Source organism: Elephantulus edwardii, unplaced genomic scaffold (genome assembly GCF_000299155.1).
Source record: "Elephantulus edwardii isolate Elephantulus edwardi_28Jun2011 unplaced genomic scaffold, EleEdw1.0 scaffold00036, whole genome shotgun sequence".
NCBI classification, from domain to species: Eukaryota; Metazoa; Chordata; class Mammalia; order Macroscelidea; family Macroscelididae; genus Elephantulus; species Elephantulus edwardii.
This window is the reverse complement of record NW_006399786.1, coordinates 6,543,193-6,570,786: the sequence shown is the minus strand read 5'-3', so window position 1 is coordinate 6,570,786 and position 27,594 is coordinate 6,543,193. Positions and strand designations below refer to the sequence as shown.

Genomic DNA, 27,594 nt, shown 5'->3' with positions numbered 1-27,594 from the left:
GTGCGTCGCTGCTGGAGCCTCCGCTGCGGCTCTTCTGGGCCTGGCTGCTGCAATGGATCCGCTCTGAATGGCCCCCAACACCACCACCCTTCTTGGCCTCGCCGTCAACCTGCTCACCATGCTTGTGCTCATCTCCTACTGCCCCACGGCCACCGAGGAGGCGCCATACCGGACATACCTTTTATGTGCCCTGGGACACTCTATCTACCAGTCGCTAGATGCCATCGATGGGAAACAAGCCCGAAGAACAAATTCTTGTTCTCCTTTAGGGGAACTCTTTGATCATGGATGTGACTCCCTTTTCACAGTGTTTATGGCCATCGGAGCGTCAATTGCTGTCTGCTTGGGAACTCATCCCAACTGGCTGTTTTTCTGCTCATTTATTGGAATAGTCCTGTTTTACTGTGCTCACTGGCAGACTTACGTTTCAGGCATGTTGAGGTTTGGAAAAGTGGATGTAATGGAAATTCAGGTAGCTTTAATAATCATCTTTATGTTGTCTACATTTGGAGGAGCAACAATGTGGGCCTGTACGATACCCATTGTAGAACTGAAATGGAAGATCTTTTCAGTTCTTGGAGTAGCGGGTGGAGCAATATTTTCCTGTTCAAATTATTTCCATGTTATCGTCCATGGTGGTGTTGGCAAGAATGGATCTACTATAGCAGGCACTAGCGTCTTGCCACCTGGACTCCACATAGGACTAATTAGCATACTGGCAATAATGATCTATAAAACGTCTGCAACTAATGTTTTTGAAAAAATCCTTGTCTTTATAGCCTAATGTTATGTGTTTTTGCTAAAGTCGCACAAAAATGGGTGATTGCTCACATGACCAAAAGTGAACTGTACCTTCAAGATGCTGTGTTTATTGGGCCAGGTCTTTTATTCTTAGACCAGTACTTTAGTAATTTTGTAGATGAATATATTGTCCTATGGATAGCAGTGGTCATTGCTTCATTTGATATGATGACATACTTTAGTGCTTTGTGCCTGCAAATTCCAAGACACCTTCATATAAATATCTTCAAGAGTTCATGTCATCAAGCACCTGAACAGGTTCACAAGCATATTGACTGACTAATATCCCAAAGAGAAGAGAAGAAGCAGTTAGGGGAATCTATGAGTGAAGGAAATTCCCCCTTTGCAGGAGGTTCAAGTTCTTTCTCCAAAGAGTCTTCAGATTAACATGGATTGAAGAGATTTTCGAACACTTGCCATCTCTTGCTGCTGCTGTTATATGAAAAAAGATATGAAACATTTGTTTAATACTTAGTTAAGTGTTATACATATTTCAGCAAATAAAATATTTCAACACCTAAAAAAAAAAAAAGAATTTGAGAAAGGTGCTGTTGCAGTGAGGGAGAGAGGCTACTGTAGAAAGAACATTCTAGCAAGGGAAACATCTGTAAGAGTTAGAAAATAAGACATTTTTCTTTTGTAGTGACAGAGAATTCATAAACAGGAATGGGGTATGGGAATCCAGGTGTCAGAAAGTAAGATGAGGATGAGCAGGTGATGTCACAGAATAATAAATCACATTGTTGTGGAGTTTATCTTTCAATAAGACTTTCCTAGCCATTGCTTGACTTTGCCATGTTGACGAGCAGAAATTAGTGAAAAGGACATGTTAGCCTATTCACAAGGGGATTGGCTATCTTTCAGTTCATGAAGAGACTGGCTAGTCTCACAAATTGAGCAACCCAACAGCAGCAGAAGAGACCTCCCACTATGGACAAAGAAGAGATGAAACCTCACTGTCAGGAAAAGAACAAACAGAGGGCCTACAGAACCAACAACCATAGTAGCCACAGCAGAGGAACAGAGACCTAATGTGAGATGGGCAGCTAAAGAGCCTTTGCCCAAATGTGTTGAACAACTGAGGGTGGACACCATACTTCCCAGGATTGAAAACTTTGTAACACTGGTCTAAAACCTTGAGGCTTAAGCCTGTGATGCTCACATGCACATTTCAGAAGCCAGACTGACAGTATTCTGCCACTAACCTGGATTATAACCCCTTGATTTCCCCAATATAGTTCTGTGTAGTCTGTGAGCTAGCGTGTTGATTTTGGACCTAGTAAAACAAATGAGTTTGTCTGGAGATGGTGAAACTGGACTGCTCCTTGGAGGCAAAGATTCTGAAGCTCTTTATGACATACTTTGGGGCATGTTGCCAAGAGGGACCAGTCCTTGGAGAATGATATCATGCTTGGAAGGATAGAGGCACAGTGCAAGAAAGTAAGACCCTGGACAAGATGGATTGACTCAGTGACCAGAGTAATGGCGGTAGGTGTATCAGAGACAATGAAATTGGCTCAGGTTAGAGCAGGGTTCAGAGCTATTTTACGTAGGATTGCTATGAGTTGGAGTCTACTCAATGCCACGTAACAACAACAACAACAACAAAGAAGTAAGATTGGTGTTGGGATGAGTGGAAAGAAGTATGGGAGTGTGGGGTACTCATGAGAATTGGTTTCATGTTATAGATGCTGTTAACAGGAACAGTTCCCCTTTGTGAAGTTGGTAAAAGTCATATATGACTGCTCCCATGTGGTCCTTGCTCTTTTTACAGTTGTACACTGAGATCAGCTTATTTTTCTGGGAGTGGGACTCTCAGGGGTGGCATGGCATGCTGGCTTAGGCACAGGGAAGAAGGCCAGGCCCGGGGGCCTGAGAGATAGAGAGAAGTGCAGACACAGTTGGGTTAACAAGCTTGTGTGGGGGGAGCTCTGGTGGCCTAGTGGCAAGAAGTTGCACTGCAATCCCAGAGGAACACGGTTCGAATCCACCAGATGCTCTGCCAGAGAAGGAGGCGCAATATCCTCCTGTACCAGTCACGCACACAAAATAATAAAATTTAAAAAAAAAACAACAAACAAGCTTGTGTGGGTTTGTTGTTGTTGTTTGTTTGTTTGTATTTGTGATTGGCCAGTGGAAACAAGCAATTCTTATGAGGCAAGGAATGAGAATGGAGGGTCCATGCCTGCTCTTGTCATAGTTATACAAGGTGGCATCTAGGAGTCTTTTTAAGGTCATATGGGAGGAGTGGTTATTTGAAGCAAGCTCTTCTTGAACACAGAGGTGAGGGAGATGTCTTTAATCATTACCGTTTTTCCAGTTTCAAAGTTCAGGTAGAATACAAGTTCAACACATTCTGGAAGAGATTTGAAACAGATAAATCACATCCAATAATGTGCTATATATTGTAGTGGAGAGAGATGCCAAAAACTGTGAAAATCCTCAGGAGCTTTATTGTGGAGAAAGCCTAACTGAGAACATGATCTTTAAGCTACTTGTAGAAAAGAGGTATATAAATTGAAGTATAAATATGCGATGGACTACATTAGGATAGCTACTGTATGTCACATGATATGCTAGCTGTTTTTCTTTAACCCTGGTGTATCAGAGATTGTGAGGATGGCACAGGGTAGGACAGTGTTCAGACTGGTTGTTCATAAGATCGCTATGAGTTGTACTCAACTTGACAGCACCTAACAACAGTGGAACAGAAACAGTAGGATACTACCAAAAGGTTGGCAGTTTGAATCTACCATCCACTCCAGGTTAAAGATGAAGAGCCTCCTTTCATAAAAATGTACAGCCTTGGAAGCCTAATGGAGAGTCATTATGAGTAGAAATTGACTCCAGTGGGTTTGCTTTTGTTTTATGGTGGCATAAGAGTTAATTACTCAATTAGTAACCAAAAGATTAGTGGTTTGAAAAGATGTGACAGCTGACTTCCATAAAAATCTTCCAGATTTGGCATGATTATAGTAATTTAGCTTTCTGTTTTTCTTACCTGAACTGTTTCCAAACTGAACCATTTGTCAAAGAATGTATGGGTAGAAGTTCTGAGTATCTTGTAAATGATTTAGTGTCTATCTACATATATCCACTTATTAAAAGAGAGACTGACTTGTACAGGTGGGATTATGCACTAGCCTATTTTTTTGTAATAAATATATGTCTATCTCTCCAAGAATTTATTTAGATCTTCTGCAGGCCTTTTATAGGATTTTTTTTTCTGTAACATCCATTCAATCTTCAAAGTAAATATTTAAAAACTAAAACTTTTCCACAACCGTCTTAGAAATTTTTTTTTTCTTAAAATAAAAAATATTCAACCTCGCTAAGTAGCTGCAGAACATAGCAGCAGGTTGGTTGCTGGTTTCCAAGTGCGAGTGGCTACCTCAGCTGGATGGTGGGGACCATTGGGGCAAGATTACCTATCACAGTTGGTATCTAGGAATTCCAGAAACAACACAAACAGATGAAAATTGGCTTTAAGATTTGTCTGGTCAAAAGAAGCTACAGCAAAAAAAAAAAAGACTTTAAGACTTTATTAAAAAGTCTTTGAGCCTGAAACCCTGGTCCCGGTGCTGATGCCCCATTCATGGAACCTCAGTCCCAACACCCATGGGCTGCACCAGGCAGTAGCTGTGGTTGCCCCACCCCGTGCCAGGAACCCCAGTCCCAATACTGCTGTCCAGCGCCCAGAACGCCAGTGCCAGTGCCCTGTGCCCAGATCTCTGGTCCTCACGCCAATGCCCTGCACCTGGAACGCCAGTCCTGATACTAATGCCCCACACCCCAAACTCTGTTCCTGATGCCACTGGTCCGCATCTGGAATTCTGGTCCTGACACTGACACCCACACTGGGAGCTGACATGCACTGGGAGTGATGCTGAACTTGAGTAAGGTCATTGCTGTTTAACTGGAGCACATGGAACCCCTAAAGCTCAATCAGAAGGGAATAAGAAAGCTTCCTGGTTTTCTAGTCAGGTCTCTGCACTCTGCCTTGCATTTCCTCACGTCAAGCCTATCAACTGCCTTTACCCCAGAATACCTTGGGCTACCCTAAGTGCAACAGTTGTGTGAGAGAGGAGGCTGCTTCCACCAGCCTTTACTGAACTGAAGCATATTTTTCCTTGGGTCAGAAGGCAGAGAGAAACCCAGGCAGGGTAGCTGTCCCACCCTCTTCTGGAGTGGTGACTTCAGTTCAAGAACCTGAAGTTGCCACAGACATGAAAAACTGTACCACAGCACATAGTCACGTAGGAAGCAAGCTACCTCTGACACAAACCCAAAGCAAGATGTCACCCCCCAAAAAATGACACAGTATCAATGGATTTTCTGAAGCCAGAAAGTCTAATGAAACTTTCTGACACAGAATTTAAAAGAACAATTATTCAACATTTTCAGTGGGTGAAAGACAAACTTGAAGAATTACAGGAAGCAAAACCCAGGAAGACCTTAAAAAACATTCTAAACAATACAGATAAAACAAATGAGGCATTAAAGGCTCTGGAAAAGCAAGAAACCACAATTCAAAAATATGAGGACCAGTGTTTCAGATGCTGTCAGCATGATAATGGGACACATGAACAGGATTGAAGAGATGCAACACAGAACTAGTGAAATAGAAGATATAATTGTCACCACAGATCTGCTAGAACAAAAAGCAGAATCAAAAAAGGAGAAAAAAGAAAACCTAATAATAATGTGGGACACCATCAAGAGAAATAACATGCACATAATCAGAATCCCAGAGTGAGAAGAAGCACCTAAAGGTACCAAAAAAGTTTTGAAAGAATTATTAGAAGAAAACTTACCCTGCATAATGAAGAAAGAGAGAATATATATTCAAGAAGCCGAGAGAGCACCATATGGAATAGACCCCAAAAGAAAAACACCAAGACATATCACAGTCAAATTTGTCAGAACCAAAAATAAGAAGATAATTCTGAAAGGAGCAATGGAGAAATAAAGAGTAACTTATAATGGAGAGCAAATAAGATTAAGTGCCGATTTCTCAGCAGAAAACATGTGAGCAAGAAGACAATAGAATGACATATATTGAACACTCAAAGAACACAACTGTTAACGAAGAATACTGTACCCAGCAAATTTGTCCATCAAATATGAAGGAGACATCAAGATATTCCCAGAAAAACAGAACCTAAGGGAGTTCATAAAAACAAGACCAGCATTGCAGGAAACACTGAGAGACATCCTTCTTACAGAGGTGCCTCAGGAAGCAGGATGGACCAAAGTAACTAGCAACAACACCAAAAGGAACTTGACAAAATTATTGCAATGAAATCACACTGAATGTAAAAGGTTTAAATGCACCACTGAAGAGAAAAAGAGGAACAGATTAGATTAAAAAAACAAAATCCATCAATATGATGTCTAAAAGAGACACACCTGAAAAATGAAGATAAAGAAAAACTAAAAAGAAAAAGGTGAGAAAATATACCAAGGAAATGATAACCAGAAAAAAAGCAAACAGTGGTGATATTAATTTCTGATAAAATCTATTTCAATGCAAAAACCATTATAAAGGACAAGGAAAGTCACTACATAATGCTTGAACAAGAGGACATAACAATAATAAATATCTATGCACCAAATGAAAGACCTGAAAAATATATAAAACAAATATTAACAAAACTGAAAAAAGAAATAGACAACACTACTATAGTAGTTAGAGACTTCAATACACCACTCAAGAAATGATAAAATTACCAGAAAGAAACTCAACAAATATGCTGAAGAATTAAACCACCCAATAAACCAACTCGATCTCATAGATATGTATAGGCTAATGCACCTCCCAAAATCACAGTATACCTTTTTCTCCAATGTGCATAGAACATTCTCCAAAATAGATCACATTTTAGGACCCAAGGCAAGCGTTAATAAATTCAAAATCAGAGAAATAATACAAAGCATTTTCTCAGACCATAATATTACAAAATTAGAAATTAAAACAAGAGGAAAAAGAAGAAAAAAAACCCCATATATTTGGAGGCTGAACAACGTTTCACCAAAGAAGACATTCATAGTTAACAAACACTTAAAGACATGTTCAAAATCCCTAGCTCTGAGATGCTTATCAGCACAACTATGATATCATCTCACTCCAGTAAAAATTGCAAAATTCAACAGAGCAGCAAACAATAAATGCTGGCAAGATTGTGGAGAAACTGGAGCCCTTATTCACTGTTGGTGGCAGTGTAAAATGATGCAACCACTATGGTAGGCAGTATGACTCTTTCTTACAAAGTTGGAAATAGAAATACCATTTGACCCAGCGGTTTCACTACTGGGAACATTCCCTAAAGAAATTAGTTCTGTCACCCAGCAGATACTTGCACACTCATATTTATTGCTGCTTTGTTTGCAATAGCAAAGCATTAGAAAGAACCCAGGTGCCCATCAACAAATGGATAGAGAAGCTGCAGTATATTCACACAATGGAATATCATGCAGTACTGGAAAACAAAGAACTCATGAAATATTATACAAAATGGGTGACCATGGAGGACATTATGTTGAGTGAAATATCTCAGTCACAAAAAGACAAATATGGCCACTGATATACAGGACTGACATGGGGGCTGGGGGGAGATAAGAAAAAGGGGCCTAAATAATGTATACACCATTGAAACAGACAAAGGAAAGAACTGTATAAAAGGAATATATGATTAAGTATTATTGGTATGACAAGAGTCCAGAATAAGAGCTGCATAGTAAAGTGTTTGTGGGGGAGGACTGTATAACTGTATAATGAATGAACTTTTTTTCCCAAGAATAAAGCAAACTGGGGGGGGGGGGGGGGGGGGGGGGGACGGGGCCAGGGAGGAAAATGTGCGACAATGAATGGACGGAAATCCAAGTTCTTTATAAACTTACAATAATATCTCAATAAAAAAATCTTCATACCCACCCACCCCTTATAAGTTACCCACAGATGCATCTGCTGTGTATAACTATGGCAGCTTTTAGCCTAGGCTAGACTATTGGTATATACATATCTTTCTTGTTAAATCCTTTTGCCCAATTTTTTTTTTCTTAGTACATACTCTAATTTTCCTGATGGAGTCAGAGAGGTAGCAAAATTTCTCTAGTGTCTGTAAAATTCACATACACACTAGGATGTCTTTTCAGACACTTGAGGAGTTTTGAAAATTTAACCTTTTATTGCCTAACTGGTGGATAATGACCAAATAGGCACTAACATGACAACACATTCACCAGTTAGCTATTATTAAATGGTCTTTTTGGTGTGATTTTTATTCATTTGTTGCTAGCAATTTAATTTTAAAGAGTCATTGTTTTAAAAACCTTCAAAATAGAAATCAGAGTACATTTTCATGCCTACCACTAGATCAAATATGGTGTTTCCTAAATCAAAGAAACAAAAATAGATACGTGTAGTTTACAATACTAAAGCTTAAGTAAATGTGAAGTAACACATGATAAAGCATATGAGGACCAGTCCTTGGAAGAAGACATCTTGTTTGGAAGGGTGGAGGGGTAGTGCAGGAGAGGAAGACTCTCCGGATGAGATGGATTGACACAGTAACTAACTGGGGTAATAAGAGTAGGTGTGTTGGAGACAGCGAGACTGGCTGAGGATAGAGCAGGGTTCAGGTCTGTTGTACGTGAGGTTGCTGTGAGTTGCAGGTGACTCAAAGGCACATAACAACATCAATACGATTTAAAAAAAAAAGCTGCTGACGAAAGATGTTCTGTTCGAATCCACCAGATGCTCTGCTGGAGAAGGAGGGGCAGTCTCCTCCTGTGCCAGTCAGATCCAATTTGATGGAACACAACAAGAAAACAAACAAACAAAAATACCAAAAAAATGATTGCTGAAATTCTCTGGTATTTATAAAGTCTTGGACTGTTTAAAATCCTCAGTATGTTTTTAGGATTTATTATACTTTAAAAACAAATTAAATTCAAGTAAAGATTTGGTCAAGCATTCCATGTGAACTGTTTTCCTAGATTTTTCTTTTTTATTTATTTTTCTTCTCTTTTGCTTATTATTGTCTATGTTTTAATGACCTTTTGCTATTAATTAATTCCAGTGCATCACAGTCCCACGTGGTGCTAAATTTTCAGAAATAGACTCAAGTCTTCAAACATACCTCTCTCGGGGTGGACTCATATCTCTAGCCTGTGAGCTGTCAACTGAGTGCATGAATCATTTACAGCACCCAAAGATTCCACTTTGGAATTCATTTCTTTCCCTGTGTGAGCCATTTAAAATTTGTGGGTGCTGAAGGAAGAGTTTTTGCTTCAGAAGTCTCTACATATATGTTGAAAAAGAAATACCAAGGACTTTTTAGTGAATAAAAGACTAGGTTAGGTAATAGAGATTGTTTTAAGGAAACAAATCTTGTTATTCCAGTTTGAGATTAAAGTTGTAATTTAAATTGTGTTTATAGAATTTATAATCTTTGTATTTTCAATGGAAAGATTATTGCAGCAAAAATTTTTATCTTTATGTCAAATGATTATTCAAAATGTTTTTTTAGATTTGAAGTTGACTTTAATTTACATTTTCATTTCCTTATCAATTACTTATGCCAAAAATATTAAGTCATTTTAAGATTAAGTTAATTAGAATATTAAATTAATCAGATACACTCTGATTCCAATAAAGAATTTTCATTCCAATGAAGAAATGAGTTTTTAATTAGCTGTGCTGTATTTAGTCCTTTTGGTGTGGATAATTAAGAGTTGATTACACAGTTTTAGGCTATTTATTGAACATTTTTATTCCAGTAATTTACCTAATTTGGATTAGTTCTTGTTTTTAAAGTTTGTTCAGTGTATGGAATGTGTGTACATGTGTCTTTTTTTAAAAAAATATGTTATTCTTTTAAAATAGAAGTTAATTCTGGCATCAATTTTATTTCTCTTATTCTATTCTTAATGGAAGAAAAATTTAAATATATATGGCCAGTCTTCTGATGTTCTCATTATGAAGCAGAATACTTGTAGGAAACGTAATAATTCCCTTAAGCTATATACAAAAAAGTTGTTTTCCTTGAAATTGTAGAGGTCACTCTCTGTTTTACTAATTTTGAAGAGTTGACATAGTAAGAAAGACATTATTTATTTTTAAATGTTTTTCAAGGCTTTATGTTTTTAAAATTGTATTTTTCAAAATTTGGAAGCAGGAGCGGCATCCACTTCCAAAATGGCTTGCCTCCAGAAACTCTATGAACGTGGAGGAACAATGAAAGTTATACAAGTGTTCAGGCCTCTCATTCAGAGGGTCGCTATGAATCATCTACAACTCAATGGCACTTAACTACAACAGCAACAATTTTTCAAAATATAAAAATTTGTCATGTTTTTGCCAGAAGACGAACTCATGTTGAAGGGCCTAACCTCAAAAAACCCTATCTAGAAATCTCCCCTTACCCACTTAAAAAATGAAAAGGTTTTCAAAGAATTTTTTTTCATACCCTATTTTATTACTTATATTCAACAATATCTAGTTAACTATAGACATATTTCAACAAACAGACACTGCCCTGGAGGTACTCACTAAGTTGTGCCAAGAAATCTGGAGGACAGCCATCTGGCCCATTGACTGGAAAAGATTGATATTTGTTCCCATTCCAAAGAAAGGTGACCCAACAGAGTGTGGGAATTATCGCACGATATCATTAATATCACATGCAGGCAAGATTCTGCTGAAAATTATCCAAAAATGTTTGGAACAATATGTCAACAGAGAACTGCCAGATGTGCAGGCTGGATTTAGAAGAGGTTGTGGTACTAGGGATATTATAGCTAATGTTAGATGGATCTTGGCAGAAAGCAAAGAATACCAAAGAATGTCTATCTGTGCTTCATTGACTATGCAAAGGCTTTTGACTGTGTGGATCACAACAAGCTGTGACTGACTCTGAAAAGAATGGGAATCCCAGAGCATTTGATTGTGCTAATGTGAAACCTATACTTGGACCAAGAGGCAGTCATCAGAACAGAGCAAGGAGACACTGCATGGTTCAAAATCAAGAAGGGGGTCTGTCAGGGATATATTCTGTCTCCATACCTTTTCAGTCTGTATGCAGAACAGATCATCCGAGACGCTGGGCTGTACGAGGAGGAATGTGGCATCAGGATTGGTGGAAGAGTCATCAACAACCTGCATTATGCAGATGACACAACCCTGCTTGCTGAAATTGAGGAGAACCTGAAGCACTTGCTACAGAAGGTCAAGGACTGCAGCCTCCTATATGGACTGAAGCTCAACATCAAGAAAACAAATATTTTCACCACTGGGCCAATTGGCAGCATCAGTAAGGATGGTGAAGAGAGTGAGATAGTTAACAGTTTTAGTTTACTTGGCTCTACAGTCAACACTCTTGGTAACAGCAGCCAGGAAATCAAGAGACAAATTACATTGGGAAAGTCAGCTGCGAGGGACCTCACAAGAGTACTGAAGAGCAATTATGTCAGACTGGAGCTATAGTCTTCGCAATTATGTGCTATGCATCAGAGAGCTGGACAGTGAATAGGGATGATAGAAAGAGAATTGATGCCTTTGAGCTGTGATGCTGGAGAAGAGTGTTGAATATACCATGAACTGCTAGGAAAACAAACAGTTTTGGCCTGGAGAAGGTGAAGCTGGAATGCTCCTTGGAGTCAAGGATTCTGAAGCTTCGTCTGACATACTTTGGGTATGTTGCAAGGAGGGACTGGTCTTTGGAGAGGAACATCATGTTTGGCAGAGTGGAGGGGCGGCACAGGAGAGGAAGACCTTTGAGAGATGGATTGATTCTGTGACTGGAGTGGTGGGAATGAGTGCTAGGTTGGCACAGAATAGAATGGAGTTTAGAGCTCTTATATATAGAGTCGCTATGAGTCGCAAGCGACTCGATGGCACATAACAACAACACCGTTAACTAATTTTTAGGGATTAGTATTAAGTCCTTATTAAGGACTATTCATATGTAATGTTTGTTAAGTGTTGAGTTCCATTGTGTCATAACCGACCTGAAGCTGACCCTTCAGTGGGTATTCAGAATGGACTTTCAGTACATTGCATGAGAAATTGCCCATCTTTCTCCCTTAGAGCACCTGGTGAGTTTGAACCATGTGCCTTCAGGTTGGCAGTGCATGTGCTAAAGAACAAGGATGTCACTTTGAGGACTAAAGTGCATGTTCCCAAGCTATGAGATTTTGAATTGCCTCTTGTGAAACTCAGACAGTGAATAAAGAAGATCTCCATGTTCTTTAAATTACATTGTTGGTGAAGAATATTGACTATATCATAGACTACCAAAAGAATAAACTGTTGTTTTGGAAGAAATGTAAACAGAGTGCTGCTTTAGAGACAAGGGTGGTGAGACTTTAATTTATCTCACGTACAAGAGATGAGTCCATAGAGAGGGAAATCATGCTTGGAAAAGTGGAAGGTCTGTGAGGAAGAGGAAGAGAAGACACCTCTTCTAACGTGATGATCGCAACAGTGGGCAAAGCAGAGCAGAAGTTGTGAGGATGGTGGAGGAGCCAGCTCTGGCACCTAACTGCCTACCAAGCCACTGTGCTCATTCCTTTACATACGTTACTACATTTACTCGTCACAGTTATGCTAAGCAGTGTAAATCCCAAGTGTTGCACTCGGGATGCATCAGTGGACAAAACAATCAAGAGCAGAGGTCATTATGTTCTGATGCTATTATTTCTGTACCATTTCTTGTTATTGCTAATAATCCTTGGTTATGATTGAGCTTGAGTACCTTTTCATGTTTGTTAGTAATTTACACGTTTTCTATAAAATCTCTGGTCTATTCTTTTTTTTTTTAACCAGCACAGATGGTCTATTCTTTATTCTTCATTTGGAGGAATTCTTTAGTCATTTATTTCTATTATATGTGTTATAAATTATTTCTCCCATTTCATGGTAGATTCACGCAGAAGCATTAAAAGTAACTAGTATTGGAGTGGGCAAAGATGGAAATTTCTGGTCAGACGACCGGTAAACAAGGGACGTGAGTGTAATTCACAAAACAGTTGAGTAAGAAGAGGAGTGCCAACACTCCTGGGCATTTGTGGCTTACTTGAAGCTCTATTCTTTTAGTTAGCAGTTGAATGCATTAATCATTTCCCACCACCACAGGTCTCCTGACATGTCCTGAAAGGAAGCAAGTAACTACTGCAAAGCTGCTCTGGCTATTGAGTTGATTCTGACTCTTGATGAATGTGCAGTGGTGAGGAGCTCTGGTGGCCTAGTGGATTATGCTGCAGTCCCGGAGGCAGAGGCCACAAGCTGCTCTGTGGGAAAATGATAGGCAGTCTTCTCTTGTGGTACTGCCTCTGAAAACCCACTGGAGGGTCAGCTGTGGGTCAGTCCCAACTCTACAGTATACAACAACAACTACGAATGTTGAGATGCACCCCACATTGAAGGCTGTAGTCTGTTCTTTTGCAGAAAGTACATCTTCACTTTCTGCAAGCCAGATTGTATCATCTGCATAACACAAGTTGGTTGTTTATAACTTAGAAAGCTCGAAATGTGTAGCACCAAGGATGTTCTAGATAAGGGCAAAAAGCTATATGCCTGTACAGAGCATTTTCGTTAAATCACAACATACCTCCTTTCTGCCCTGGAATAATTACAATAAGCCAGAAGAAACCTTGAAGACAGTTTTGCCTCTCTGAGGATCTCCCTTTTGTCCTTTCCTCCCCTACTCAGAGGAGCACTGGAGACTTAATGGTAAGGAGTTGCCTTGGCATCCCAAAGGCACAAGGTTTAAATCCACCAGCTGTTTCACAGGAGAAAGATGGACCATTTCCCTTGTATAGTTTCCAGCCTCTGAAAATCCACTGGAGAGTCAATGGCAGGGAACAACCACTACAACCTCTACTGAAATTGTCCAGTTGAACCTGGTGAACAAATGTATTAAGACTTAAAAGTGAGAAAAGAACATTGCTATGTGTTCTATAGATTGCCAAGAGTTCAGCCATTTTCTGTTGAGTAAGTTCATTTATAGTGACTCCACCTATATTAGGGTACAACATAAGGTAGCAGGCTGCTAACCAAAAGGTCAGCAGCTTGAATCCGCCAACAACTTCATAAAGTAAGATGGGTAGCCTTGTCCTGTAAAGATTCACAGCCTCAGAAATGCAAGGGTCACTATGAAGCTGAATCAGCTCTACAGCAGTACACAGGGACTCTTTAGAGTTTTCAGTGGCTAGTTTTTAGCAAGTAGGTCACTAGATCTTTCTTCAGAGACCCCTCCGAGACTCAGACCTCCAACCTTTCAGTTAGCAGCTAAGGATTTTAACTGCACCACCCAGAAACTCTGAGAGAGTTACAGGGTATTAAAGTTAAAGCATCTTCATGCAGCTGCCCTTTCTGACCTGATGTTTCTCATTAAAGAGTTATACCTTGAAGGTTTGGGGTTTTCAGTTCCTAAGACTGAGAATGTATTCTTTTTCAGAACTTAAAGATGGTCAGCTCAAGGGCTTTGTGGTTTAGCATCCTGGGACTCTCAACAGCTATCTTATGATGTCTGCATCAATGTGAAATGAATTCATCTGTTCCCTGGTAGAGATTATCCAGCTCTTTATAAATCTGTGCTGGATCGTAAAGGTTTACCTCTCTTACCATGTTGCTGTGCTCCTTAATTCTGTATGTTCTAGAATTTGTTTTCACTGCAACTGATTGAGAACCAAAACCAATACTGGCTGAGGAAGGTAAAGCATTTGTTTTTATCTCACATAAATAGAGACAGCTTCTTGCTCTCTGGGGAAATATTCCTTTTATCTCCTTTTCCCTCTTTCTTTACCCATGGTGGCTGTTCAGCTTGCATTTCTGCTAGTGTGCAGGAGGAATGGAAAAGGAGAATATAATCCTTCCCTTCCTCACCCACACCCCTCACCCCGTTAAGTGTTTATCAGAAGTTGCCCATACCACTCTGCTCACTTTTTTGTAAACTAGCAGCAGTTAATATAGCCACAGCATCAAAGAGGGGCTTGGAAATACATGTCTGACTGAAGATAGGGATCCTTAATCCTATAGCAGAAAATGAGAACAGGGATTGTGAAACAACCATTTATGTGCTCTGCATACACCTTCTTCTGTAATGACACTTTTTTGTGATGTTTAAGAAGAAAAGCATAGAATAATACAAAGTATACAGCCAATTTGAAATCACTTTTACAAGAATGACAAATTCTTACCTATTTAAAAAATTTTTTCTTTGATTTGGAAAGTTTAAGTAAATTGTGTTTTGTTTTTTGCAGATGAGGGAAAAGAGGTTTATTAATTCATTTGTTAATTCCATTCATCCATTCATTAATCCAATAAATGCATATTACATTTCTAGCATAAACTTGGGTCCAATATTTATAAACTTCTAATCAGCACACAAATTGTTAGTAAAATATAATGTAGTAAGTGCAGTACACGCATACGTTGGATTCTGTGGGGATTCAGAAGAACATGAACTAATAGTAGCTTGTGGGTAAAGGAGTACTTCCTGGAGGCATGAAAACTAGAATTGTATTTTTTTGTTTTCCTTTAAATTTTATACTGGTTTACTTACAAAGTTTGTATACATTGTTTCTCACACTGGATCTTTCCCATTTCCTTAACCCCCCCCTCTTTCCTCCCAACAAATTGTGAGACCCTATGATAATAACTGCCCCTCCCATCCTCATTCCTCTGCTCTCACCCTTGCCCCCTTAGATCCTCATACACGTTTTACTAGTTATTTCTACAATAATGGTTTTATACAGTATTTCTCCTTATGAAACTGAGTTCACTTAGCATAATGCTTTCCACTCCCTCCCAAATTCGGTAGTGATTTACAAAATCATTGCTCCTGTATGCTGGATAGTAGTACATCGTGTGAATGTACTATAATTTCGCGATCCATTCAATTACAGTTGAACATTTGGGCTGTTTCCATGTTCTTGCAATGGTGAATAATGCTGCAGTGAACATTGGTGTACAAGTCTCCATTTGTGCCTCAGTTCTCATTTTCTTGGGGTATATTCCAAGCAGTGGAATAGCTGAGTCATATGGAATTTCTATATTCAGCTTTTTGAGGAAGTACCGATCTGCCTTCCAGAGAGTGGTTATACTATTTTACAATCCCATCAACAATGTATAAGAGTTCATATCTCGCCACCACTTCTAATATTTGTTATTTGCTGTCTTGTTAAACTTTGCCTCTGTTACTGGGGTGAAATGGTATCTCATTGTGGTTTTGATTTGAATCTCTCTTATTGCCAGTGATTTTTTAAAATTTTAGTGTATGTGTGTGTGTGTGTGTGTGTATATACCATCAAATCGGATCTGACTGATGCAGGAGAAGATTGCCCCTCCTTCTCCAGTAGGGCATCTGGCAGATCCGAACCATGAACCTCTGGGATTACAGTGCAGCTTCTTGCCACTAGGCCACCAGAGCTCCCTTTGCCAGTGATTTTGAGCATTTCTTCATGTGTCTGTTTGCCATTTGAACATCTTCCTCTGTGAAAATTCTTTCCATGTCTTTTGACCATTTTGTAACTGTATTATTAGTCTTTTTTTGTGGAGGCCCTGTAGGGTTCTATAAACTTTTGATAGGAGACTCTTATCTGAAATGGTATTGTGAATAGTTTTTCCCCTATCAGTAGGTTTTCTTTTCATTCTGTTGGAAAAAGTTTTTGCTGCAGCAGGGATTTAATCTTTAGAAGGTCCCATTCATCAATTTTAGCCTCTCCAGATTGTGTATATCAATCAGGCTATATTTGGCAGTCTCTTTATAAAATAGATGAGGCCATCTTGATTCCAGTTTGTTTCTGATGAACTTTATGGTTTGGGACTTTACTCTCAGTTCCCTGATCCACCTTGAGTTGTTTTTTTTTTTTTTTTTGGTATGGTGTGAGATGTGGATCCTGTTTTAGCTTTCTGTAGCCCAGTTTTGCCAGCATCATTTGTTGAAGAGTTAAATAAATTTTAAATTATGTTCTAAATTGTTTTATTTTGTCTAAATTTTAGAAGTTTAACTTTTTTAGTAAACAAAGGGCTGAGTTTTACTGATTTATTTTTAAATATAGCAAATACCATTCAGCACATCAGATGTAAAACATAGGAGCAGAAATTTGTGCCTTTTAACTAAATGTTGTTGTTTACCTTCAAATTGGAACTCAGAGTAGCTGGCAGATTCTAACGACATGCCATTAGGATTGCAGCACAGCTTCTTTTCAGTGAGGATAATAAAAATATTAAGCCTTCAGTGACTGGAGCAATGGGATTATGTTTGTCAGAGATGATAACATTGGATCATGATAGGTCAGGTTTCAGGGCTAATGTTTCAGGGTCACTATGAGTCGCAGGTGACTTGATGTCACATAACACCACCAACATCCTTCAGAACAGAGCTTGAAGAAAATGTAATCTTTGTCTACTTACTCTTAAAGTGATTCACCTTTCAAATGCACTGTATTTATGCTATACGTGATGAAAATTCTTTTTCCTCCATAGGCAAGAAGTTTAATAGCTGTAGGACTGGGTGTTGCAGCCTTTGCATTTGCAGGTAAGAGAAATAAAGTATTTGCATTGCTTTAGTTATCTCATGCAGCTGTCTCAGAAACACCACGTATGTTGATGGCATTAAACAACTAACATGTATTTTTTTACAATGTAGGAGGCTAGGAGTCTGATTTCTGGGCCTAGACTCCAGGCATTCTCTGTTTTCGGCAGCTCTTGGGCAAAGTCTCCTCACTTCTGTGTCTATGTTTTGGGGTTTTGGAGGGAGATCTTGGTGTCTCTTGGCATCAATCTTTTCCCATCTCTGCTTTTTTGGTTTAATTTTTTAAAATAATATTAATAGTGTAGAGATTGATTTATGGCACACTGTATGCTAATCCTTCCCATTAACATAAGAGACAACCGTTTTGACATGGGGTTATAATCAGAGATACAGAAGTTAGGATTTATAAAACCTAGTTTGGAGAACAGACTTAATTCATATTATTCCACTCTTTGGCTCACCAAAATTCATATCCTTCCCACATGTAAGACTCATTTACCCCAGCACATCATCCCAAAAGTCCCAAAGCTCATCTTATGAATATCTAACCCAAATATGTTGTTGTTGTTTCATGCCATGGAGTCAATTCCAATTCCTAGTGACCCTGCGAACAACGGATTTGAACCTTGCCCTATCCTGCACCCTTACCATCTCTGATATACAACAACCCACTGTTAAAATAACTGTCAATCTTTTTGAGGATCTTTCTTTCTCTGACCCTCCGTCTTTACCAATGACTGACCCTTTCTGACATGTCCAATGTATGTTTCACCATCTTTGTCTCTGAAGAGCACCCGATTGCACTCTTTCCAGGCAGACTTATTTCTTTTGGCAGTCTATGGAACTCAAGTATCGGTAAGACTTGGAGTTTTTCTTCCTGGGGCAAAATACTTCTTTTGTGAATCTGGGAAATGTAAATTATCTGTTTCCAAAGTACACAGTGATGAAACAGACACAAGATAGACATTTCAGATGGGGAGAAATTGGAGGAATAGAAGGGATAATAGGCATCAAACCAGTGTCATACCAGCCAAACAGTGAACTTGCAAATGTTGAAAATAACTTTTTTCTCTCTTACATTATTTGGACATTGGTCCACCTTCGAGGCACTGTATTTAATACATTCCATATTCCAACTATTAAAGGATGTCTGCAGCTATTTCTCATTTTGATTGACTTTCAGTAAGATTCCAATGCTATAACAGCTTTTGAACAAAAGATTTCAAAGAGCAACGTAAGACAAAGCAAAATATTATAACAGAATATACAGAGATCTGGAATTGGAAACGGAAAACAGAAGAACTTGCACAGCATTTCTCAAGCTGAAAGAACAGAAAACCAAAGTTAAACCTGAAGTTGTAATACTTAGATTTATACGGGCAAAATCTTGAATAACCCAGGAAGCATCAGAAGAAGATGGAAGGAATACAGAGAGTTACTGTATCAAAAATAATTAAGTCGACACTGAAATACTTCAGAAAGTACTACATAAGCAAGACCCAGTGGTAATGAAGGAAGGAGTTCAAGCTGCAGCGAAGTCATTGGCAAAAAATAAGGCCCTAAAAGTTGGTCACCAGTTGTCATGTTTCAGATTTAAAGAGAAAAAAAAAACAAAAACAAAGCAACCAAAACCCTTGCTTGCTGAAAGTGAGGAAAACTTGAAGCGCTTGTTGCAGACACTTCAATATGGATTGCATCTCAATGTCAAGAAAAGAAAAACCCTTGCCACTGGATCAATAGGCAACATTATGAAGGACCAAGAAAGGATTGAGACTGTCAAAAACTTCATCTTGCTTGAATCTGCTTGTTACCAGCAGTCGGATTGGGAGACCTATTATACTTGGAAAGTCTGCAGTCAGGAACCTCTCCAAATTACTGAGGGGTGATGTCAGTTTGAGAACTAAGTTGCACCTGATTCTTTCCAATCACTTGCTTTGCATCTGAGAGCTGTAAAATGAATAAGGATGACAGAAGAACAATTGATGCCTTTGACTTGCTATTGGGGAAGAACACTAAACATCTCACGGACTGCTACTAGAACAAACAGGTATGTCTTGGAGAAGGTAGAGCCAGAGTGCTTCTTGGAGGCAAAGATAATAAAGCTCTCTCTCACATATTTTGGTCATATTGCTAGGAGAAGCTGTTCTGTGGAGAGGGACAGCATGCTTTGAAAAGTAGAGGGTCATGAAAGAGAGGAATACCCTTACTCAGATGGATTGACACAGTGACTACAGCAATGGGATCATGTATGACAGTGATTGTGAGGATGGCACAGGATAGGACAGGGTTCAGATCTGCCGTTCATAGGATTGCTATGAGTTATATTCCACCGGACAGCACGTAACAACAACCACTACTGCACATGTACATTGAGTTTTGGGCCACACCCTCGACTTCTGGATGGAAGTCAATTCAATCCTGTTTCTCTTGCTTTCTGGATTGCAGCTCTGCTTTTTTACGTTTTTACACCATTCTTTAAACCATTTGAGGATGATCTCACTCCATCAGCCCCAGGACACCGCATTCTCTGTCCTTTGGGCACTGCAACCCTGTCCCCCTCATCTTTGTGTGTGTGTCAGCCTTATCCCTTTTGCATACCTTAACTGAGTTGGCAAAGATCTGACTCTTTGAAACCTATTAGACTGCGGCTCCACCCTTTGTAACCAAGAAAGCCTCTTTTCGGTTTTACCAATATAGCTGCTCTGGTATGGTCCATTTCGTGCCCATCCTTTGAGGTCAAAAGATATAGCTACTTTGGCCTGTTTCCTGCCTGTGTAACTCAAGGAGGCAGACAGAATTCTTTTGTTCTTGTCTTTAGCCCTTCAGATAATAGGTTTTCTGTTGTGGTAGTTGATTAGATCCGTCAGTCACAGGCTTACTTTCATTTAACAAAAGGTTGTTTAACAGTCATGTCTTTGGTGAAAATTCTAGGACATATGCCCTTAGTTTGTAACATGATAAAACAAAATTCCTCAAGTTATTTTCATTGCACAGTATAAATAATTCCCTTTTTTAATAAAAAGTGTTTTCTCACTCATTCTCACTGCTGTGAGATCCTCCATGTTTTTAGGTACCACCTAGTCAACTGTGACTCATGGCTCCCCTGTGAACACAGATCAGAACTTCGACCTGTTCTGTACTCTTCTGACAATCTCTGGCATGCTTGAGCTCATTTTTGCAGTGATTTTGTCAGTCCATCTTATTGAGGATCTTCCTCTCTTTCCCTGACCTTAGGCCTCCTACAGCATAATATGTACCTTTTCCAACAAAATATCTTTTTCCAAAGACTCACCCTCTCCTGCCAACATACTCAAACTATGTGAGACCATATTTTACCATATTTGCCTTTACAGAGCACTCTGGATGCACTCTATCCATGCAGAGTTAGTTCTTTTGACAGTCTAATTCAAAATTAACCATTTTTATTCTGTTATCTTTATTCGTGATGTTGTCCAACTTTCTCATGCAAAGGAAGCAAGGTCTAATCAGACATCTCCCTTCTCCCTCCCATCTCTGGTTCTAGTGTAGTGTTTATTATCTATTCTTTTTTTTTTCCTCTCCCCTCCCTTGTTGTTGTATACCAACAACAGTTGGTATACCTAACTGAGCCTCTAGTGGGTTTTCAGAGGCAGTTAATTGCATGGGAGGAGTTTGCCCATCCTTCTCCCACGCACGGAGCAGCTGGTGGTTATGATTTGAACTTCGTGCCTTCAGGATCACAATGCAGCTTCTTTAAACTAGGCCATCAGAGCTCATTCCCTTATGATCATCCTATTTTTTTTTTTAAATAATAGTGCTCCTTTGCAGTATTTGTCCTTAAGTGACTGAAATATTTCATTCCACATAATGTCTTCCAGATTTCTCTATGATGTATAGCATTTTACAAGCTCATTGTTTTTCAGTGGTATGTATTATTATGTTGTGTGGCTGTACCAGTTTTTCTATCCATTTGTTTTGTTCTCAGACACTTGGGCTGCTTCCATCTCTTCGTCATCTGCAGTAAACATGGGTGTATGTACATCTGTCTGTATCACAGCTCTGATTTCTTTAGGGTATGTTCCCAGTAGTTGGAGAGCTAGGTCAAATGGTATTTTTATTTACAATTTTTTTGAAGAAGTGCTAGACTTCCTTCCATAATGGTTGTACCGATAAAACATTTTATAACACAGTCTTTTCTCAGTCTATCATGATATTACCTATTGATGTAGTGGTTAAAGTTTTTCCTCTTGATACTGAAATGTAATCCATATTGAAGGCTGTAGTCTTTGATCTTCTGCAGTAAATGCTCCAATTCTTCTTCGTTTTCGTCTAGTAAGTTTATCTGCATTACACAGGTGTTGATGAGCTTTCCTCCAACCCTTATGCCACATGCTTCTTCATATAGTCTAGCTTCTCAAAGTATTTGTCCAGCACATATAGATTGAATAGGTAGGGGAAAAGAATACAATCCTACCAATACACTTCTCTGATTTTAAAATATGCAGTATTTCCTTGTTATTTTCCAGAAAAATGCTTCTTTGTCTATGTATAGATTTCCAGGGAGCATAATTAATTGTTCTGGGATTCCCATGCTGCTCAGTGTTATTCAGAATTTGTCATGATCCACACAGTCAGATGCCTTTGCACATCAATAAAACAGATGCATAGATGCTCCGCTTGAGAAGGAGGGGTGATCTCCTCCTATGTCAGTTGGATCTGATTCAACGGTACTAACTAACTAACTAACTAAATACTTAAGTAAATCAATCAATCAAACAAACAAAACAGATTCAAAACTCTTTCTGGTATTCTCTGCTTTCAGACAAGATCCATGTGACCTCACACAGCCTCTTCTACATCCAGTTTGAAGTTCTGGCAGTTTCCTGTTGACATACTGTTCTGGATATTTTTTAATAATCTTTAGCAAGATTAACTTGCATTTCAATTAACTTGCATATCAATAATATTGTTTGCTGATTTCTGCACTCTGCCAAGTCAAATTTTTTTAGGAATTCAAACAAACATGGATCTCTTCCAGTCAGTGGCCTGGCATGTCCAGGGTTGTATCTGTTTGTTGAAATGTTTTAATTGGTATGCATCAATTCCTGGAGGCTTATTTTTTTTGCCAGTGATTTCAGTGCATCTGAGGTGTCAGAAACCTTGGCTTTTCTGTCCAGTTAGCCCCCACTGGGGGCGTGGTCTCCAGCTACCTTAATTGCGGACACATGGTTTTGCAAATCATCAACAGCTGTGGGACCAATATATGAGAGCATTTTCCATACTGTGAGAGATGGTGGTGGGGAGATTGTGAAGACAGTGGTGGAGAGACTGGGAAGAGACTATGGCACTGCTGTGAAATAACTATGGTAAGATGTAACCAGAGGAACTTTGGAGATGGAGCCACAGTTAAAGATTTTGCTTGCTGAATGACTGGAGGAAAAGCTGACTTGTAACTGCTCTGAGATAAAGTTTTCTGGATGATTGAGGAAATCAGAGGTTTATTTGTGCTGCTGAACTGAACCTAGATTTTGACTTGCTGACTGAAAAGCTATCTGAACTAATTGAAGAATTGTGTCTTGCTGTTAATGTGACGGGAGACTCCTGGACTAAACTTGGACTTGCATTTTGTGGTGGCATTTTGTGCCTCCTTCACTCTCCAACCTATTTCTCTAATAAACCGGACAACTGTGAATAAAGGCTGTTAGTCAAGTTGCAATGAATATTGGACCCCATATTGGTAGAAATGGGTGCAGGAGGTGCTTGGGGTGGCATGTCTGACCACCAGATATTTGTATGGTATTATATATATTATGGATGGGGAAAGTTCCCCTTAATGAAGCAGGTGGAAATCAGACTGGCCACCCCCGTGTTGCAGTTGTTCTGAACATTGTCCTTTGTTACCATTGGTTCTTGGTCACGTGATGCTTCCTGAAATGGTTTGGTGTCACCCAGTTCTTTTAGGAATCATCCATAGTGACCCTTTATCACATTTCTGAGGCTGTATATCACAGGTGGAGCTATCCATCTTTCTTACATGGAGCTTCTGGTGGTTTTAAGCCATTATAGACATATAGCTTTTGGGTTAGCTGCACAACTTGTTGTGAACTATGCCACCAGAGCTGTCTATTAAAGTGGCCCCTTTAAGATTTTGCTGAGAAATTTGATTAACCAGCTATCCAAGTTCTTTACTTAAAAGTTCTACCTTCCACCAAACATTTTATCATAATTCTTTGCCATGGCATAAAAAGCACTGCCTTTCTTCTACCCTCCAATTACATGTTCATTATCTCCTTTTAAAGCTTCACTAAGAAGACTTTTAACATCTATATTTCTTGCAATATTCTGCTTCTGGTACTACATGTTTTCTCTAAGATGATAGAGGCTTTCTTAATAGCTCTTCTCATAGCCTTTGATGTCTGTAATTCTGCCATCAGTCTCTTCAAGGCAATTTAGGATCTTATTGTTAGATGCTACCTATCCAACTGTAGCTCAGAGCAGTCCTTTGAACAATAGATTTAACCTTGCCCTATCCTGCACCATTTTCATAGTCCTAACCATACTCATTTTGTTTCCCAGTATGAAGTCTCAGCCTGTGGTGCCACATCTACTAATGTGAGTGTGCTGTTGTTCATAGGATTTTCATAGACTTATTATTTCAGAAGTAGATAGCCAATCCTTCTTCCTAGTCTGTCATAATTGGGATGCTGAGCTTTAGTACAATATCTGACAGACAAGCATTTTACCCAGAAGAGCAGATGGAAGACACTTCCCACATGATACAATCTTGGCCTTCACAATTACTTGCTGTACATCAGAGAGCTGCCTAATAAGTAAGAATGACAGAAAACTAATTGATGCTTATGAGTTGTGGTGCTGGAGAAGAATATTTAATATTCCATGCACTGCCAAAAGAATAAACAGGTCTGTCCTGGAGAGGGTCAAACCAAATTGCTCCTTGGAAGCAAGGATTTTGAAACTGTCTCTCACATTCTTGATATATTGCCAGGAGGGACCAGTCCTTGGAGAAGGACATCATACTTACGGAGACTTGTTCACCAGTGTTCATAGCAGCCTTATTCACCATCATAAAAACCTGGCAACAGCCTAAATAGCCAATCACAGTCAAATGGGTTGAGAAATTATGATACATTCACATGATGGAATACAATGCAGCACAAAGGAGCAATGATTTTGCAAATCACTACCTAACTTGGGAGGGACTGGAGAGCACTATACTAAGTGAACTAACTCAGTCCCATAAGGATAAATACTGTATAAGACCATTATTGTAGACCGTGTAAGAGGATCCAAGGTTGGGAGGGAGGAGCAGAGGGGTGAGAATGGGTTCAAGGCTGGGGAAGAGAGTGTAATCATAGGGTCACACAGTTTGATTGGTGGGTAAAGGAAATAGGAAAGATCTGGTGTGAAAAACAACAAATTTTGTAAGTAAAACAGTATAAAAGAAAATTTTATTTAAATAAGTTTTTAAAAAACAGTGATTATTTTGAGACATACCCCACACTAATCCTATTGTGTTAACATGACAAAGACAAGTCAGTCCCAAATAAGATTATAACAGACTTAGAGATTAAGATTTAATCAAAATAAAACAAAAAAATTTAAAAAAAAAACCCACCATAATTTGGGGGCATTCATTCCATGCATGACACATAGCAGTAAATGTCAGAGAAATGTTTCCAGTAGCCTTTATGGTCATTCATGAGCAGACTCTTAATCTGCTAAGGTTTTTTTATAAGGCATTATACATATTCCCATTGTTTTCTGCCATTTATTGTTACTGAACATTTATCAAAACCAGATAAAATTTGTCATGAAGAAAATTAATGATGCAGAAGCTACAAAATCTAGTTTCAATAATAGTTGATCTTGATGGCATTTTTTATTTATTTTCTAGTTTGAATTAGTGTGTACTGTTAAACAATCTTTAATATAAAGCAATCCAAGTGATATGGGCCTTATTCCCCCATATTTTTTTGAGCATCATGTTAACACATTTTCTGAGCTATCTTTTCCTTCTGATAAACATAGCTGTTCCCTGTAGTGTATTTATTGTTTCATCTTTTAGTCTATTACTGTAATTTCTTTGATACACCTAGGAGAATTTTTTTTCCTGCCTAAATTACTACTTTTTAGAAAGCATAGTTAAAAAGATTAAAGGAAAAACTCTCATCATAAAGTTCCGATCATTAACTTAAAGTTTTAAATTATATAGCTATTCCCTAATGTTAATCTTAGAGTGTTTCCCTATTAAATATTTGTGTTTTTAATTTATAAGTTCCCTGGATTTGACCTTGTCAACTGGATCTTCTTTCTAGGTGATGGTCATTCCATTGTGGCTAAGGAGTTTAGTAAGATCCAGAAGGAAAATGCAACATAAAAGGGTTTTTCTTCACTTGTGTTTTGCCTGGTATTTGATTTCACAAAACCTTCAGTTAAAAAAAAGTTGACAACAAGAACTTTAAATTCAAGTAGGTCAGTGATAATATCAATCTGCTCAACATATTTTTTCCTCAAATCATAATAAAAAGATTTTAAGAAGTCATTGCTTCTAATATTTTTCAAATCTTTACCATCAAGGGATAATCAATGTCTCATTAATTAATTTCTGAAGATTCATAAAAAAGCATATAATTTCCAGAAGGTAATTCTGTTCATCTAATCCATAAATAGGAGATAATTTTTGGTTTGTTGCAGAAGAATATAATAGGTACATGGTTACTAGAAATTCAAATACAGGATTTTCATTTTAAATTAGAGAATAATGTACATTCTCCAGGGTTGTTGTTCTAAAGTGACCATAATTGCTGCATGTATTCTGTATAATTCATACTGCTGCCACATTCATGTTACTAGCTGGGACGTTAAATAACAGGCAGATTGCTTCTAGAGCTAAAGAGATTTGAATTTGAGTATTTTAGAGAAAGTATACTTTTTGAAACTGTTTTAGTTCTGTGCTGTCGACTTGACTACAACTCATGGTGACTCTGTGAACCCCTGCCCTATCTGGCACCATCCTCATTCTCTATAACATGCTTGAGCCCCTAGTGTTACAGTCACTGTGTCAGTCGACCTCCCTGGGGTCTTCCTCTCTATTACTGATCCTTCACCTTTCCAAGCCTGTTGTCCTTTTCCAAAGACTTGTTGTTTTATGCTGTCGAGTTGGAACCTATTCATAGCTGACCCTCCATTGGATTTTCAGAGGCAGTAAATCACATGAGACGAGACTGACCTTCCTTCTCCCACAGAGTAGCCAGTGAATTAGAACTGCATGCCTTTAGGAATGCAGCACAGCATCTTACCACTAGGCTGCCAGAGCTTTTCCAAGGACTAGCCCCTCTTAACAACATGCCCTTAGTATGTGAGAGGAAGAGTCACCACCATTCTTGTCTCCAAGGAACACCCTGATTGTACTTTCTCTATGATGTATTTGTTTGTTCTTTTGACAGTCCATGGGATATTCAATATTCTTCTCCAACATCACAACTCAAAGGCATTGATTCTTTTTCTGTCATCCTAGTCCTTTCAATTTATGTTTAAATTAATCTTACAAATGTAACTTTTTTCAAATATTTCACTATTTTTTTGCTAATGAGACAGGAGTCCAGTTAACACCTTTATTTTAATTTTCAAGTACCTTGAAGTAATTGAAATGCTTTATTTTGTACTATTGTGAAATCAAATGAAAAGTTACATCTTTATGACGAGATTTGGACAAGATAGGATTTCATCTTTATTTAATTTCACTTAAGTAAATGTTGTCTTGAGACCCAAGAGTTTTTTATTTCAACCTTAGGTTGGCTGTTACACATTTTCCTACTTCTGACATTTTGTTTTTAGTAATGTACACCACTTGCAGAGGAGTTAAGGTACAATCAGACAGCTAAGTTCTTCTCACAGATGTATGTATGGCTAGAAATGGAATTAATGTCCATAGTGCCATATACTAGTTCTATGAGGACTTTTGAGGAAAGAGAAACTAGTAGTAGACAAGCATTCTGATTAAGGTACAAAAGGTAAATTACCCAGACAATATGTTATCTTTGTTGTATGCTCCCAAAATTACTTTGGACTTTGGACCTGTTTTGTTCTTGGGTCTTTGATTGTTAAGAATTAGGAGAGTTTCATTTTTAGGATGTCTAAGAATAAAATAAACTTTTTAGAAAGAGTAGTTTCCTTGAATGAGAAAAGTTTATAGTTAAGATTTTTAATAAATATTTCCCCTGTATTACATTTTTACTTTGAAGATAATTCC

At 38.5% G+C, this 27,594-nt stretch overlaps 1 protein-coding gene and 1 pseudogene across 1 annotated transcript in view; both read left to right on the top strand.

The window, feature by feature from the left end:
• The window catches only part of DNAJC15 (DnaJ (Hsp40) homolog, subfamily C, member 15), a 95,071-nt gene that overhangs the window by 29,049 nt on the left and 38,428 nt on the right, over positions 1–27,594 (top strand). The window contains exons 2-3 of the mRNA XM_006884611.1: positions 17,294–17,345; positions 18,178–18,197. Coding sequence (XP_006884673.1) covers positions 17,294–17,345; positions 18,178–18,197 — 72 coding nt within the window. The remainder of the gene's footprint in view (positions 1–17,293; positions 17,346–18,177; positions 18,198–27,594) is intronic.
• Positions 3–1,198, top strand: LOC102863871 (annotated as a pseudogene).